We start from the raw sequence: 18,029 nt of genomic DNA, 5'->3' as shown, positions 1-18,029 counted from the left end.
GAGCAAAATCAGAACGGTCACTTCTGACTAATAAAAATCTGAGTATCAGCTGTAGAGTGTCTGTAACTGGCTGCCGTCTCCTCGAGATAATAGGATGATGACAGTGAGGAGGTTTCTCAGGGATGTGCTGACTGCAGACTTTGTAAGTTATCAGCTTACACGGTGCAAGCATGCTGGTGTGCACACATACAGAGACACAGACGGACACGTGTAGGTGTGTCTCACATTATTATTATTGAGGTTTCCTGAGGTCTCGTAAGCCTGCTGTCGTTTTCGTGGAAAGGATTACTGTGTTTGGTGACGAGTGAATGTTTTAATCACGTGGACAGACACACATGAACGCTTCTATAAACATTCATGTGGAACTAAATATTCCACAGTCATCTGTTAGTGGTATTATAACAAAGTGGAGGCAATAGGGAACAACAGCCACAACAAGGTAGGCCACGTAGAACCACAGCAGGTTCGGTGTGGAAGAACTTGACTGGCCTGCACAGAGTCCTGAGCTCAACCCCACACCTGAGCCAGGCCTTCTCATCCAACATCAGTGTCTGACCTCACAAATGGATGAATGGACAAAAATTCCCACACGTTCCTCAATCCTGTGGAAAGCCTTCCCAGGAGAGATGAAGCTGTTAGAGATGTAAATGGTTGACCAACATCATATTAAACCCTACCAATCTAGAAGGGGATGTCGCTCAAGTGTATATGCGTGTGAAGACATACGAGTGTATGTAATACACTTGTATGTCGTATGTCCTCCACACCATTACACCATCTGGTTTTGTTTTTTCAGATCATTCTCTATAAACACTAGAGACGGCTGTGTGGGAAAATCCCGGCATCCTGATCTGATGATTGGTTTGAACTTCAGCAGGTGGTCTTAACCATGCGATTGGCTGATTAGAGATTTGCAACTGAACAGGCGTAGCTAACAAAGTTCCTGATTATTGTAGATTTTTTCAGAAATGAACCTCTTAAGCAACTTTTTGCGTCTCTACAACACAACTACAGTTAATTAATTGCCAAGTTTCCCAGTGCAATTACTGGATCAAAGAAGGAAAGCAAACACGAGACCAAATAAATTCTTCGTTGTCATCTTCTTTTTAATAAATAAAATGAATTTAGCAGTTTAGAAATACACAATCATGAATGAAAACAGCACTTCTTTATGACTTGTAGTGTCTGCCATGACCACCAACACACATGTATGTAAACAGAAAAGAAAGAAACAGTATCTGAGAATCATATTAAAATATTCAGTAACCTGGCTGTTGGACACATTTACATTGCACTTTATGGAATATAAGACACTAACAGCACAAGATGAGCAGGAATACACTCCTCAAAGTCTTGTTTTTAGTGCAGAGAAGTGTTGAGCAGGCACATAAGTTTGACATTCAGGGTTAACTAGTGCATTTTGTATTCAAACGTAACGTCAGCGAAGAGTTGTCATTAGTGTCTGATGCATTTCTGCTCCTAAAATCATGTATTTCATTATCTACCTTCTGAGTTTGTTAGTAGTGTGACCTACCACGGTGTTCTGACATTTGCCAAGAAAAAAAAGAGTAACAAACTACAGTCTTCAGAGAGTGCTATTATAGCAAAATTCACAGTAGCACGATGATCAGAATAACCCACTTCTGATTAAATACAGCACACAGAAGGTTTTTACGTCAGTCAGAAGCACAATCTGTCATCTACGATAACCAAGAGCCGAAGAAGACAAAGTGAACAGTAATATAGTCATCTAGAAGAACGACGGAGGTCGTTTTACATAATACAAAAAAAATACTTCCCAAATATTTCACCTATTCATAAGATCACAAAACAATATATGGAGATGTGTTGAACTGTCATGTGATTTCTACATGGAGGAGGCAAATCTAAGGTTCAAATTGCATAAGTGACGGAATGACTGATGAAACAAGTGTCTGAAAATAAGAAGAAAGGCATTTCTGACATCAAAAGCGTCACAGCGTAAAGGATCTCTTATCTGTTGTGCTTCTCCTCAAAACATGTGCTTTCTATCAAAGGTTTTTTGTAAGTAGCAGACACCACCGAGCCTTACAGATGTTTCCAGATTACATGTAAAACTATTTCAGCATGTGATATTAAAATACAGTATAGTTTATCTAGCACATACACTACATGTTACACCAATTTGGACCATACCTAGGATGGAGAAACTGTAATGAAGGCTTTTTTAACAGTCAGAAGCAGGCTTTGATTAAGGACCTCAAGTCACTCTCCTCTAAAGCAGCAGATTGAGTCAGTACAAGAAGAAGAAGAAGAAGAAAAAGAGGGAGATTTGGTCCTGCATAAATAAAACTTCTTGTTATGCCACTGTTATTTCTGCAAAACTCAAACGAGAACCCTTTGGTGCTGAAGTCAGTGTGGTCATGTGACTGGTCTGCGTTCGGTGCGGGGAACCCATCTGTGTGTGGTAACCTTCCAGAGCAGCGGAGCCAGCAGCAGACTGAGAGTGGTGACGCTGAGGACCAGCAGGTACACCTGCACAGAGCCAGAGAGGCAAACCAAATAAAGATCCAATAATCAGATGGCGAAATGTCATTAACACAGACTTTGAATAAAGCTAATTTAACACTCTTTGATTTATTCCACAATGATACCCCAGGGAGAGAGATGGATGTTCTTAAATGCCAAGATATCAGTGACATAGACGGTCGTCCTAGTCACGATTCTTTACGATGCAAAGATTACTGCGTCATTATAGGATTAGCTTAGATCAGAGATAATAGGTCTTTTGGCTAAAAACTAACCAATGCAGTTGGTTCTTCTTTGTAAATAGACAATGGATGATTGACACTACACATGAAGATCTGCCCAGCTACTGTTCAAACCTGTTTTTGGGAGGGGCAGCCAATCAGAAGAAAACTGGCTGAAAGGGAGGGGCGAGTCAGCTACAGCTCAGAATAACATAAAAGTATTGACCTGGAACAGGGTATTATAGGTCTCGTCTAATTCTGCTTTAAACAATCATTAATAAATGATTATTTAAGGCAGAAGACGAAGCAAACAAAAGTCAAATTGAGCACCTACTATATTCTCCTCTGTCTGAATAGTAAAACAGATGCCAACACTAACATAAGAGGTAATCACTGACCTCTCTGGAGATGATGCCAGCTCGACGCGCACGACTGCCCAGGACGAAGGAGAATTCGCTGACCTGAGCGAGGCCAGCAGAGACGATCCACTGTATGTGCCGAGACCCTGGAGGCAAGATTGCTGACAGCACGAGTACAGCCATCATAAACTGGAAGGAAATAAGGAGTCAAATGAAACAGAAACTGGAGCTAGACAAAGAAAAGCAAAAAACAAAGACAAAACACAGGAGTAGTCTGTACCTTCATAATGACGAGTGTGAGAGTTAGCGCCAGCAGGATGGTGAGTTCATACAGCACAAATGTCGGGAACACGTGGAAACCTGCAGCATCACACAGACACACACTTACCATTCAGTAAAGTCACGGTAAACAACACAAAACTAACGCAACACCAAGGTCAGATCAGTCACATGATCGCGTTCAGGCTAACCGATAGAAGCAAAGAAGATGATGGCAAGGAAGTCTCTGATCGGCTCGATGCATCCCATGACCTCTGCTGTGACCATGTGACCCTGTGAGGACAGCAAAGCTCCAGCCAGGAAACAACCGAGCTCCATGGAAACATCCAGCACCTCAGTTACCTGCAGCATGAGTCAGCAAGAAAAGAACCAGCACAGACACACGACGGGTTAGACAAGAACATGAAATACATAATAAGTGAATAAAGTGAGATCTTTATCTAAAAGAAAAGGTTAAAAACAGACAGCATACTGTCAGCATGAAAAAGACAAAAGCTGCCATCCCCAGCACCAGGATCTCCCTGTTGCCTTTGCTCTCAGTGTGAAGCTTCTTGTAAAAGGGGCCAATCAGGAATGATCTGAAGAGCAAGCAGAGCAGAAGCACAGCAGCCAGCGACACCAGGACCTGGGCCAGGAGATAGAGCACGTGGAGGCTGCCATACAGGAAGCTGCGGTGCACAGAGGGAAGAGTTTACAATGCTGTGTGCGTGTTTACACAGAGCACACATGCAATAACAACAGAAAGACCAACACACCCGTCCAACTCTCCACTTTGTGCCTGGATCAGAGTCGGCATGACAGCGATGAAGAGGCCGAGCTGAACATCTTGCATCACCAACATCCCAAGGAGAACGCTGCTGTAGTCCAGCTCAGCTGCCACACACACACAAACACGTTAATGATCACTGGCTAAGGAAAACACTCCTAGTAATCAATATTGTATAAGCGGATGTAGTGTGATATTAAATTTGCCTACATTAAAATGTGTAAATTACCTAGAGTAATGGCATGGGAAAAGGCCTGTGGATAGGCAAGCTGCTCTTAAATGTAAAATAAATGTGATTTTTCTTCACTGTGAGCAAAAATCATTTACCGCTGCTGTGCTAGCAGAAGTCAACACAGGCATGCAGGTCACAAAATCCTACTCAGCTATATACTATCAGAGGTAAGGGAGGATCTGCTGAATGCTGCTATAACTGGTATCTGAGGTATGCTTAACTTTCTGGAATGTGGCCAGAGGGATAAATATAGATTTTCTCTGTTTTTTATCTTTGAAATGGAAGTAGTGAAGAGGAAAAACCAGCTAGTCACATCTCATAGCAATTAAATGCAACCTGTTCTCTTCATGTAACAGACACACACGGTCTGTTTCCCTCAAACGCTTTAAACAATCTAATGAGAAGACTTTCAAAACACTTGTGTGAAAGTGCATACTTCTAAGGTTTTATTATAGAACATAACCCCTTAGCAGGTCATAAACTAGGTTAGTACAACCGCAAGCAACATCAGCCTCAGGTAAACAACAATACAAAATATTATACCATATCATTATTTATTGAACAAAACTACAGGAAAATGCAGAAGCAGTGTGTGGAAAAACTAAGCACACTTTCCTGCTTTCATAGGAATTAGGAGGTAAGTAGCATTCAGGTACTGCTAATCAGATACATTTAACTGATCATCAGCAAGTGTGATCACCTCTATGAAAGCAGAATTTTTGTCAGTTTGTTGGTCTTGAGCGTTTCTCCTGCTAAAGGTGGTTCTAAAACCTAGAAGCTGTATGAGGTGGATCACCTCATACAGCTTCTGCATTTTGGCTTCATTCTTATAAAATACACAAGGACACTGTGTAATGTATCATGTGTTATTGTTCATCTGATACTGTATTTACCTAATTTTAGGACCTGGTAATAACCAGATGATTGCTTTATTATGTCCTGACACATAAAACACAAACCTTCCTTATCTCCTCTGCTTCCTCCTGCCAGGAAGCGGGACACCAGTGGAGTGCTGGACAAGGACAAACAAGTAGAGATGAAGACAGTCTGGGTGGGTCGAATATGCAGGACTTGTCCCCACAGCAAACCGGCTCCTACCATCAGCAGACTCAAAGAGCAGGAACCCTGAACTGAAATCTTCCATACCTATGCACACATAGACAGGTTGATGACTGGATGATGACTGTCCATAAAGTAAGTAACAGAGGCTTTAAAAACAAATGGTATTAAAACAACTAGACTATGAGCAATAGTGGATTTTACAGAAACATTCTAATACTGATGTGGAATTAAATCTAGATGTATCAGCCAATATTCTTCAGCATGTCCGCTGCTACTTAAACTTTTTCTAAATTATCCCAAGCATAAAAAAAGCTTCTATATTAGCACAAACTGGACAGTAATTACACATTACATTGGCAAACATCAGCTGCTAACATCCAATATATGTCTGCGTAGTTTCTCGGTCATCCAGGTCACTGCTGTTTAAGGAGGTTAGAAAGAAAGCGACCAGACTTCTTTAAGTTTTCTTTTAAAATCATTTCTCTTCTCATCCAAGAGGCTTCTTCACTTCTAAAACCAAAAGGTTGAGAGTCCCAGGTATTTAAACCCTTGTGCGGTCTTCAAAAAACGTAAAGTCCAGTCGCCTTCTTTTCAGCTCTAATAATATACCAATCAGGCTCTAAACCAGGGGTCTCCAACTCCAGTCCTCAAGGGCCGCTGCCCTGAAACTTTTCCATGCGTCCCTGCTGCAACACATCTGAATACGACTAGTAGGTCATTAGAAGGACTCTACAGAACCTGACTGCATGCTGAGGTGGCAACTCAGCCATTTGATTCATGTTCCAGTAGCTCATGAGTGAATGAACATGGTGCAATAAAAGTACATTATTCCTAACACTTACATTTACTTAAACTGACATGAGTAGGGTTAGGGGTTGCCACCTCAGCATGCAGTCAGGTTCTATAGTCTTGCTAATGACCTACTAATCGTATTCAGGTGTGTTGCAGCAGGGTCGCATGGAAAGGTTTCAGGACAGCGGCCCTCGAGGACTGGAGTTGGAGACCCCTGCTCTAAACCAAACATTGAAGGACATAAAAGTATTGTTTTAAAAGTTGCTTTCATACTGATGTTGGTTAATTCGTGTCATGCTGCACCACCGCAATACAACACACAGAACAGTTTGACCATGTCATTGGCATCAGTGCCAGACTTGCCTTTGCCTTTGCATTATTCCAAAAGCAAAATCTTCTTCATTTACCTTTCTGAGGCGCTCAGGTGAGAACTCCAGTCCGACCACAAAGAGAGTGAAAAACACACCCAACTCCCCGAGAGTCTCCACCTGAACCATAGACTGCAACAAGCAAAGCCGAGCACAGATATAAACAACAAACACAGAAAGTAGAAAAAAAGACTGATTTAAAAAAAATTAATTACAGTCTCGCTCTCACACACCTTGATGCTGTTGAGCCCAGAAGGACCAAGCAGGACCCCGCAGATGATATATCCAAACATGGGAGGAAGACCCGCCAGAGTGCAAATCCAGCCACAGGGCAGAGACAACATCACCACTGAAACCAAGTCCTGCACATACATGTTTAAAAAAACCCGTCAATACTGACTAAAAACGACTCAAAACAAATTAATACAGAGTATCTGCTTCTTATACACGCGAGGAATGACTGACTTTGATAAAGTGGTGGTCGGCTCTCGGCATTGTTGAGTCTCGCGGTTTAGTCAGAACATACTGGTTGTTCTGCGAGTCAATGAGCATGCTCAGTCCCAGGTCATCCTCCACTTCCTTTTGCCTGGACTTGTTCTTCCTCTTGCTTCCATTCTCTTCGTCGTCTTCCACTCTCAGCACGGCCTCTACATTCACTCCTTTCATCTACACAGCACACAGCACGGAAGGAGCTACAATCACTATCATCTTCAGTTTTTGAGTAACCAAAATATGTGACAGTGACTGTCTGCAGACCTGCTTGTTGTTGTCAAAGGCGTGCTCTTCGATCTCCTCCTCAAGTCGGTCGGCTGCCTTCCTGACATCCTCCAGGATCTCATCCAGGATGGACAGAGTCTTGTTCTGGGCCAAAGCGCTTTTAACAGCTTCCTGCTGATGCTTCTCAGCCGCCACCAGCTCCACGTACTCCTGTTCTTCCTGAAGTGAGATAAGAGGGGCCATGCATATGTTAGGAGAGATGAATGTAGGAAATGTGTATTAAAGATTCAGTCTTAAATTTTGAGGTCTGTAGGATGATCATATCAACAGTCTCCTATATTCACACAGGACTTATTTGATAATAAATTTACATTTTGGATAGTCTTTTTTGGGAGTTTCCATTTCTGCTACAGGTCTCTTCCTGTTAAAAGACAGTTTTTTCTTTCCACTGTCACCAAAGAGCTTACTCATAGTGGGTCATCTGATTGTTGGGCTTCTGATATTTCCCTGTCTTTTGAAAAACTGAGATACAAATAATGAAACACAGCTGACTTCACCTTTATGGCTGCCTCCCTGAGGGCCTCCAGCCTTTGTCTGCTGCTCTCCTTCATGTTGACCACATCCTTGTAGTCTCCCTGTAGCGCTCTCTGCAGGCTGTGCAACGCCTGGAACACGAGGTGCTCGCTCTCATTCAGCTCCTTCTGCAAAACCTCCAGAGTGTGAACCTTAATGCAGACAAACAGAAACTTGTCAATCGGTAAAATGTCTCTGGTCATCTTTCACTGAAGCCACCGTGTGCAGTGCAGTTTACAATTCTTCATCGGAGACTGGACATGACAAACAGGACAAAACAGATTGTGATGAAGCAGGTTACAATAGGATGAAGGTGCATTTTATGTGACTCTCGGCACACATCAGAAGAGGCACTTAAACACAATAAAACAACTGAATGCACACTATCCGTATATGCAGAATAAATATGTGCAGAAAGTCACATGTTGAATTTAGATGGATGTCACAGCTCTGGGGAAGAAACTGCCTCTCAGTCTGGTGTTGTGTTTTAGTGAGTTAACCAGAAGGCATTTCATTCAGATCGTTTCAGAGGTAAACTAGAAAAAAAAACTTTGAAGATTTGAAGAAACCACATTAAATTTAAATGTGTTTTCAGCTTGGTCTGGTATAAAAGTCTAAAAGTGGTGCTTAGCTATTTCTCCTGTTAGTTGTTTTAATCAAACCAGTCATCTTATCGCTACATGCACATATCATAGGAAACATGAATTATAAGCATGCACAGTCATTCTGTGCAACAGTCAGAGAGGCAAACAGTTTAGAGACCTAAAGAAGAATTACAGGTTATGCAAAAGTTAAATGTCTCTAACTCTTCAGTGGATAACAATTTGAAAGGAGCTCTTGGCTCCATCAGATTGCTTTTTCTCAGTCTGGTACCTGGAAGTGTTTCTCAGTCTCTGAAAGGCTCCGGTCTTTCCCAACAGCATCGGCAGCAGCCTCCAGCTTCTTGAAAACCACATTTTTCTGACGTAGGAGGCCCACCAGCCGCTTGCAGTTACCAGCCACCCAGCTCTGCCCGTGTGCAGCCCTTTTACTTCGATAGAGCTTGACGGCATGCTGGGCCACCTGGTCTTTGTGGACCACGGCAGATGCCCCTGCCAGGCTGAGGCACAGCAGCCAACATACAGCCTGCATCCAAAGTCCTACTCGCGTCTTCACCAGGGTGTGAGGGGGACTGAAGACGGGTGTGAGGCCTGGATATGGAAAAGGTTTTTTTTAAAAAGTAAAAAAAAAACAAAATAGTATGACAGATTAAGATGGGTTGAGTGTCAATGCAAATATATCTATATATCAGCCAGTCATATGGCAAAAATTCAATGCATTTGTTGACATGGTTGAGACAACCTTCTGGAACTGAAGCTGAGCATCAAAATGGGAAAGAAATGTGATTTAAGTAATCCCCTTAAAACCAAACTACCATCTACCCATCTCCCAATGGCTCCTTCCTGTAGGATAACACACCATCTCACAAAGCGCAAATAATCTCAAACTGGTTTCTTGAACATGACAATGAGTTCACTGCACTCAGATGGCCTCCACAGTCACCAGATCTCAATCCGTAGAGCACCTTTGGGATGTGGTGGAACATATGACTCAGATCATGGAGCCATGTGTGATGCTGTCATGTCAATTTGGACCAAAATCCCTCTCCCATGTTTCCAGCACTTTTTTTTTTAATATAAGCCATGAAGAATTAAGGCAGCTCTGAAAGCAAAGTGAGTGTTGTTATGTGAGATACAGTGTGTACTTATGCAACCTGTATATTTACTATTGTTATACCAACAGCCTGTTCAGTCTTTAAGCAGGGTGTGGTGGCAGCTGAACATGAGTTCCGTCTTGCTAGCAGTTCTTATTATTAAGCTTCACCTTAATGTGACTGAATGCTTAACCTGTAAAAAATTCCAGAGCTGCTTCCTCTGCTGCCTTCATCAAATACGCTGCAGTGTATATAGTGAGGGAAAGGATTGTATTTAAAAAAGAAACAACCAAAAAAACAAAACATCCAGGTTGCTTTACATTTAATCTTTATCCACACCAACACTGAATACATTCAACTCGCAGCCAAGGCAGTCTGCACTGTTGTGAGCATGAGTCAAGCTGAGAGATGTTTACTTTCCAAACTCCTCCTATGTCCTTCTTCCTTTGGGCTAGGCTGCAGACGCTCTGCCACTGCAGCTAGAAATCAGTAATACCACTGTTCCGTCTTGAGCTGCTGAAATGGACAAGCACACATACGCGCACACACAGGTTCTCAGATTTAAGGCATTACAAACTTGAAAAAAGCCATGTCACCCTCAGAGAATTTAATGTAAACAAAACCAGAAGTGCAGTTTAAACATTTCCCCTACATTTCCTTTCACTTTACAAACGCTTGATCTATGAAAAAAGACCGCGTATACACCATGAAAAACTAACAATGTTAAATGACTATATAACAGGTTATGTATGTTAAAAATAAAACACCAATGCCATTATAAACAGCCTCCATTCTATTATTATTACTGACACAGTAACATTAAAGGTTAATGTTTTATTTGGTTTCGATAGAGTAGATTTTTAAAAATATAATACATTGCTTTGTATGACAAAGTCTTTGTTGTTGTAGTGATGTAAAAAGAAATACTCAAGTAAAATGAAAATGTTCCTTCCCACAGGTGATCTGCACTAAACTTTGGACTCGTACCTAAAACTTGAAGTTTTACCTTGTCAGGATGTGCATAAAAAACACATAAAAAATGGAGCACAGACGTGTCAATGTAAAATAAAACGGGGAGGACATTTAGCTATCTTAATAACACACACCGCCAGGTATGAATGACATACCGAGGAAACAGCACGGACAGCCAGTGAAATCACCCATTTTCTTCACTGTCCCAAACACAGATTACTCGACTTCTATGAGTGGGTATATCAGCAGAAACAGATGAGTAAAGAAATCACTACCTGCGAAATGTGTGTACTGTCCTGGCTCTCAACTCCACGACTGAAGGAGCAGCAGAAGAAGAAGGAAACAATCGTGCTGTTGTGCCGCACTACCACCACCCCTCCTCTCCTGCCACATAGCTGGAGACAGCGTCGGTGCAGGCGTTCACCGGTTTTTACTTGGCCACCAACTTCATGTTTACTCCGACCTCCGGGCCGTCGGTAGCAGTGTCGGTGCAGGCAGACAGGAAGGGGTAACAATACTTTTTTTCCCAGGTAGGTACAAACGCCCAGTCCCTAAAACAGCTGAGTTAGTTCTAGTGTGGCTAAAGTTGAATAAGCTGTTAGGTAAAGCTAAGTTAGCTTCCAAATTGCCCGGAGCTGTCAGACCAGCTCCAGCCAGCTGAGTCCACACACACACTTGTGACACAGCCGTTAACGCTATCTCAACTTTGCTAACATTAGCAAAGAAATGACAGTCGTGTGTGTCGACAGCGGATCCCCTCCCCATTTACACCAGGCGCAACTAAAACTAAACAACCCCTCCTCTGCTTTCAGAACATATTCCTGTCGATAAAAATTAAAGATCCATCTTCAGATTACTTCCGAAACATCTTTATCAGATTTGATATGGGAGTTGTAGTTCTCAGGTGTTTTGCGTTTTCGACTCGACTCTTGCGTCAAGTGCTTTTACGTTATGGTAGCGCTTCTCCGTTTTTTCTTTTATTTTTCGGTTATGACACATTTTCACTGTTGTGTAAAGTCGTATTATTTCGGTGAAGCGAGAAAAAATACCGTTAAATTATCTCCACGCCTAGTTCTATGACCCGTCCCCCTCAACAAGGGTTATACTCACGGTGTAGTATCGCAGTAATAGACGCGGAGTAATAATGAGACTTTTTAGGCGGTGTCAGAGACGTTGCACAATATTTAAGAATAAAACAAGTATTTTACCGAAGCGGGGATTGTATCTTGAATTTCAGCGGTGCTGAACTACATTACCCACGACTCCAATTGCCGTACAGTAGCCCAGTTCTTTTGCGCATGCGTGCCTGGGGGAAATTGGATCTCAAGTTGGCCAAAACAGCGGGTGATAAAAATGGTAGGTGAGATTAAAAATGAGAAACCGTTAGAGTTGTTTATCCCCGTTTATGAGCTCCTCAGACAGTAACAGCTGTCTCTGACGCTCAGGGGTCACCGCAGTGTGCGGGGTCGGGGTGTCCGCGGCCAAGTGTCGCATCGTCAGAGATGTGTGTGAGGAATGTGAGGGGAGACGGGAGGTCAGTTGTTGATGTTTTTGAGACGGGATGCATGCACTTGCGCCACGTACCTTTGCCTTTATGGGGTAGCTCGTCTGCGATGCTGACCCAGGTGAGGATACCCCGTGAAGGATCCCTCCCCCGTGCCTAGAAGGACCAGGTCGACGAGCTGTGGCCTGCCATAGTGCGTTTGCTGTTTGATCATCGCGTGGGTCAGGTCTGCAAAGACGGGCCACATGATCAAACAGCATATTCGTGGACTAACCGAACCTCGTGGCCGTGCATTTGCAAGTGCTAACATCAGCGCTGTGGCACACCTGGTTTCCAGCCTTTTACTTTTTAATTACATGCAAAGCTTAAAGTAGTGAGAGACCGCACAGCAAGTTTTCTGTGGAGTTTCTAGTGAAAGCCTCAACTTAAAGGGAAGTCTTTGCACTCTAGCGTACTCTAATAGCACTTACCCTGTATGTTTGAATGTTGGTGTGCAGTCTGATGATGCATGGCAGGATTACCAAAGCTGGCGAAGTGGGGGACCTGTCCTCCATTACCCCAGGACTTAGAGGGGTCCAGAATTTGTAATGTTGGTTTGATGAGCATTATTTGAATTTATATGCAGCTTGAAATATTTTAATTACTTGAAAGAAGGGCCTGTGTCTAGGGATGGGTATTGATAAGATTTTCACGATTCTGATTTCATTTTCGATTCTGTTTAACGATTCGATTCTTTATCGATTCTCTTATCGATTCTTATTTTTAAAAAAGGAGAACACTAAGGTCGATTAGCTTAGAACTTTGTTTTATATCTTCTCTTTGAACAAGATAGAAATTTAGGAGTAGCATGGCCTTACAAACCCAACAGTGAGATCTTAAGAGGTCCAGCCTACGGCTCTTCAATGGGGTGTCACAGGGTCCCCAGGAAAAAAAAATTGTAAATGTAAAATAATAAAATAAATATTATCCCGTTGCAATAACAAAGTGTAACATAAATTATTCTGTAGCAATTACACAAGAATATCCAGTAATGTCCCTGCCTACAATTAAACACATTCACTTACCAAAGTGAAATCGGGGGCATCTGCTGTGGCAAATAGGTTCAAGCCTTTGACCACAAACTTAGTCACTGCTCGGTGACATTTGTCTATCCTGGCCTGAAAGGAGACGCTATCGGTAGACTGCAGCGAGAACTGCCAGCATCTGAGCCAGACTCTGTCTGTCTCTCTCATCATGGTCACCTAAATGCACAGTAATGGCAGGTTTTGTAATAAGGCAGATCGCGCTAACATAATATGCACTGTTAGTTGATTATTTACCTGCCGCATTAACGGGAGAGGACGTGCAAACGTTACCGCTGCTGCTGGGTTGAGATTCACGAGTCCGGAGCGGAATTAAAAACACGACATTCATTTAAGGTCATCGTGTGTTTTGTGAGCAAATGCTTTTGCAAATTCACAGTGTTTCCTCCCTTAAATGAAATCTCTACTTTGCAAGTATTGCAAGTTGCCCTGTTGTCATCGGTTCTCATAAAGTATAACCAAACTTTTGAGCATTTGAGCCGCTTAGGCACCGTGTTTCCTGCCAGGTAAGCAACGCTCTGCAACGTGGTGACGTCATTCGGGGCGACTGGAATCGATAAGGGAATTGTTTGCAAAAATGGCAAACACTTTCAAGGAATTGAAATAGTGGGAACCGGTTCTCAACAAGAACCGGGTTTCGATACCCATCCCTACCCGTGTCTATCTTACCTTATCACATTTGATACTCTTTCCTATTTCATTTATATTTTGGCCCCTGCATTCACCTGCATCCCTCCTTACTTTCCAGCACAAGCTGAAGTCATCACAGAAGGACAAAGTTCGGCAGTTTATGTCCTTCACGCAGGCAGGCGAAAGGACAGCTGTGTACTGCCTGGCACAGAATGACTGGAAACTAGAAGTCGCCACAGACAACTACTTCCAGAACCCAGACCTCTACTACAAAGAATCCATGAAAACCTCAGTGGACCGCAAGAAGCTGGAGCAGCTCTACAACAGATACAAAGGCAGGTGTCAGGGATTGAAATCGGAGCGATCCGCTCATCCCGTCGCGCTCATTCTTTTCGGCTTTTGTTGTAGATCCCCAGGATGAGAACAAGATAGGCATCGACGGGATCCAGCAATTCTGCGATGACCTGATTCTAGATCCGGCGAGCATGAGCATACTGGTGGTGGCGTGGAAGTTCAGAGCAGCCACGCAGTGCGAGTTCAGCAGGAAGGAGTTCCTGGATGGCATGGCTGAGCTAGGGTGAGCAGTAACTGGCTTTGAAATCTATTTTGTGATTAACTGTACTGCATTTCTGACATATGAGTGTATGTACTGTGCCGTTTGACTCTGTAAGACGAGTCATACGAGTATTTAAGGTTTCATATTTCAGACTTTACATCATCATCATGTCCTACAGGTGCGACAGCCCTGAAAAGCTTAAGGCCATTCTTCCCAGACTAGAGCAGGAGCTGAAAGACTCAGGAAAGTTCAAAGACTTCTACCAGTTTACCTTCAGTTTTGCCAAGAACCCAGGCCAGAAGGGGTTAGGTAAGAATGACAGTGTGTAGGGAAAACACTGTTTTTAATCAAAAACATGAAGCATCCACCCTTAAACAGATTTTCTGCTTTCTAGACCTGGAGATGGCCGTGGCTTACTGGAATCTAGTTCTCACAGGTCGGTTCAAGTTCCTGGATCTGTGGAACCGCTTCCTGCTGGTGAGTGTGGGATGTTCTGTTGTCTCCCCGTTCTTTTCATTTTTGGATCAGTGGGACATTTGGGTATCTGACATGCATGAATCGATTTCCCTGGCATTTCAAGCATGCTTTGTCCATCTTGTTGACCTATATAAAAGAAATAATCCAATCCCCCACATTGATTTTTGACAGTTTAGAGTTATGTCACCTTTAATTGAGGCTGTTTGTTTGTTGCCTTTGTAATTTAAAAAAAAAAAGTGGGGTTTTTTTTGTTTTTTTTTATGATCACAATGAAACTCCAAACGTTTCCTGTTGCTGTGCTGCATTCAGGAGCATCACAAACGATCGATTCCCAGGGACACATGGAACCTCCTCCTGGACTTTGGCAATATGATTGCAGACGACATGTCAAACTATGATGAGGAAGGTGAGCTAACGAGTCTGGATGAAGATGATCGGTGAACACATTGAAAGCTCATCAGTTGTAACATTAAATACGAATAATTCAGGGTGTTGTCTCTTTGTCTGCCCCTACGCCAGCGCACAAGTGACTTGAAGTACTGTGCAAATGCTTTGAGCCACCAATAATTGCTTTCTTTTGCTTTAAATGAGCCAGATTTTCTAATAGTTCACATTTCTTAAGCTAAATCTATGATAAAGGCCAACAATAAGTCAGTTTGACAGGTATAAAATTGTATTTTTTCAGCAGCTAAACAGCTCTTAGCAAGAACTGGGTATATCTCAATAGCGTGTGTTGTGAATCTAAAAAAAAAATGAAGGAAAGTTGACAAGTAGCAGGCAAAAGAATTGGCAGGCCGTTAAAAACCATCTACAGCAGAGTCACTTCCTTTAAGGCCACCCTTTTATCTAACTTTCTTATCTGTGATGTCTTGAATCGTGATTTCACTACTTAAATCTTGTTTATTTATATTCCCTCTAACGTATTCCTCTTCTGCTCACTCTCCTCAGGGGCCTGGCCCGTCCTGATCGACGACTTTGTGGAATTTGCTCGGCCGATTGTGATGGGGACCAAACGCAACGTGACATAATGTTTGTCCCGGCTTCATGCAGCGGATTGAGTTTCGCATTTCTTCCTGTTTTCTTTTCCTGAATGAGGTTTTTGATACAAACGAGCCAAAAATGAGACTACTTCTAATTAAGCCTGACTGCAGCTTTTTCCATTAGGATTGTTCTTCCAACTGCATACGATGCCTCTGAAAGGGAGAGACCCGAACTTTTAAAATGGAAAGCAGGACGGGAATCAGCCAGAAAGAGAACTTTTTTTCTTTTTTTAGTTGTTGTTTGCTGACACAAACAGCAATGTGAAGAGGATGTAAATGCTCAAACTTCTCACCGACAGGTGTAAAACCACACCTGTGGACTCACTAACCAGCAGCCTCGGTACAGTGACAGCCAGAGAGTCGGTTGGAAGTTAAACTCTGCATGTTTTGTGAGCTAGTGTGGAGTGGTGCCATGATGTGTGTGTGTGTGTGTGAGTGGGGGTGGTGCTATTAAGGTTATTTTCACGGATGTTGCGAATGTGTTGCTCTCCAAGTTACAGTGAGAGCAGACAGAGGAAGTGAGCTTGAGTGTGTTTGTGTGTGTGTCTGTGCATATTGCCTTATTTACAATACCATCCCACATATCTTTGGTTTTGTTGATATGTAAAAAGCTGGAATAATTCACCTTAAACTCCACATCTTGTGTTCAGAGATCTAGGTAGAGAAGCACGTTTGTTGAGCACCAGCAGAATCACAAAGGCTTTATCGATCTGTTACAGTGGTGTCACTTTCATTTCATCACACAAACCCCACTGAACGTCTGTCTCTGTCACTAACTGCAGGCTTTCTGTGCTGCTCCTGATAGCTCTACCTCCTGCAGAGGCTCAGAGAGGGACGTCTGTGTTCTGAATTAGGAATTACCAAAAAAAAAAAAGCATCGTAAAAGGAAATGAAGTTGATGAGATAAACATGTTACTGCTGTTTGGGGCATTCTCAAGTGAGCTGAGGAGCTCGCAGGTGATTGCAGAGAGAAGTGCAGCAGTCAGTTAATGTGCTCGTATTCAGACTGACGCTGGTAGATTTTTGTTGTGACTTCTGTGGCTCGCTCAGGCCTGAAGCTCTTCTAAAGGAGCTTTAGAAGAGCAAAAACAGGTCGTGGCACTTTTTTTTGTTGTTGGTGCAAAAGCAGCATTTGGGATGCTGCAGCATTACACTTGTTGGTTTTATGTCTTGACTTTAGCAGCGATTAAAAGTACGAACACAGAGAGAAGCTGAGGGGCGCCCTGACTCTTTCCTGTCATCCCGGTGAGGATGACTTGTCACCTCTACAAACTGCACTGAAGTACACTTTTTCTGTTGTAGGATTATACGTTTTTATTTAATCAGACGGCACTGTGTGGAGCATCGGAGTTATTCGCGTTTCGTGGCAGTAGGTTTCTCTCACGTGCTAACGTTTTTATAATGAAGTTGTGCATCGCAGCAAGGAGTATTTTAACTGATTGTTTACACGGCTGAAGATTGCTTTTTATAGATTTGGTTGAATTTATTACATAGGACAACATGAACACTGCTCAGGCTGCCATCTAGTGGTGGCAGTGGGCTATAGCATTTCTCACTTTTCTGTAGTTTAATGAAGACTTGAGCCTTTTAACACTTAAGAGATCAGTGCAGCAATGCTTATTATTATTATTATTATCATTATTAATAGGATTAACTGTTTCTCTTTAAGTGTACCTAAAACACTCTACATCCCAGAGTATGGCAGAAGTAGGGGTGCAACAATACACAAAATTCACGGTTCGGTTCGGTTCGATACTTTGGTGTCACGGTTCGATATTTTTTCGATACAAAAAAATGTTCATGCCTTTTTAATTTGTCATTTATTAAAATTATAAATATATATTTTAACTCAAAAGTACAGTTTTTAAATTTAACCCTAACCCTTGTGCGTGTTTTTTATTTTGACAGCGAATGCGCACCTGCGGACCACTTATGTGCAGCCCTGGTTATTTAGCTCGTCATATTGCAGCCACAGAAATTCTTTTGTCCATGAAACCATAAAGCTGCACTTTCTTTTTGCCTTATAGTCTGATTTGTCATAACTTCTCCGTTTTGTGGTAAGCTTTTCTTTGGCTGTCACTTCTTCACCCTGACCTGTCTTATTTGGCTCAGCAGAACTAAAATATATATCTGTCTGTGAAGGTTCTCAGTCATCCAGGTCATCGTAGTCAAATATATATCCTGCTGCTTTTACACGC

At 42.5% G+C, this 18,029-nt stretch overlaps 2 protein-coding genes across 7 annotated transcripts; one reads left to right on the top strand and one right to left on the bottom strand.

Annotated features, from left to right (window-relative positions):
- Nucleotides 1-1,092: 1,092 nt before the first annotated feature.
- Nucleotides 1,093-13,859, bottom strand: tmco3 (transmembrane and coiled-coil domains 3). Of its 6 annotated transcripts, none has more exons than XM_080884825.1 (15): nucleotides 10,818-11,682; nucleotides 9,891-10,086; nucleotides 8,751-9,067; nucleotides 7,862-8,029; nucleotides 7,344-7,523; nucleotides 7,053-7,253; nucleotides 6,821-6,949; nucleotides 6,627-6,719; nucleotides 5,325-5,511; nucleotides 4,123-4,240; nucleotides 3,840-4,035; nucleotides 3,559-3,709; nucleotides 3,369-3,448; nucleotides 3,128-3,277; nucleotides 1,093-2,514 (listed from the first exon to the last, which is right to left on the bottom strand). In XM_080884825.1, the coding sequence occupies exons 2-15, from the start codon at nucleotides 9,922-9,924 to the stop codon at nucleotides 2,401-2,403; spliced, it is 2,118 nt and encodes a 705-aa protein (XP_080740951.1). In that variant the 5' UTR covers nucleotides 9,925-10,086; nucleotides 10,818-11,682; the 3' UTR covers nucleotides 1,093-2,400. The 6 variants fall into 6 exon arrangements, with proteins under 6 accessions (XP_080740951.1, XP_080740953.1, XP_080740952.1 ...); XM_080884827.1 differs by having other exon boundaries at nucleotides 9,987-10,086; XM_080884826.1 differs by having other exon boundaries at nucleotides 9,891-10,083.
- Nucleotides 11,826-17,041, top strand: dcun1d2b (DCN1, defective in cullin neddylation 1, domain containing 2b). Its single transcript, XM_080884831.1, is given in 8 exon segments — nucleotides 11,826-11,891; nucleotides 11,893-11,898; nucleotides 13,877-14,093; nucleotides 14,167-14,335; nucleotides 14,493-14,623; nucleotides 14,709-14,791; nucleotides 15,101-15,197; nucleotides 15,740-17,041. Coding segments are annotated over 8 exon segments (834 nt in total). The 5' UTR covers nucleotides 11,826-11,840; the 3' UTR covers nucleotides 15,820-17,041.
- Nucleotides 17,042-18,029: the final 988 nt, after the last annotated feature.

Source organism: Rhamphochromis sp. 'chilingali' (assembly GCF_963969265.1).
Source record: "Rhamphochromis sp. 'chilingali' genome assembly, chromosome: 6".
Classification (NCBI taxonomy): domain Eukaryota; kingdom Metazoa; phylum Chordata; class Actinopteri; order Cichliformes; family Cichlidae; genus Rhamphochromis; species Rhamphochromis sp. 'chilingali'.
Note: the sequence above shows the minus strand (reverse complement) of the source record. Positions and strands in the feature narration are given on the sequence as shown.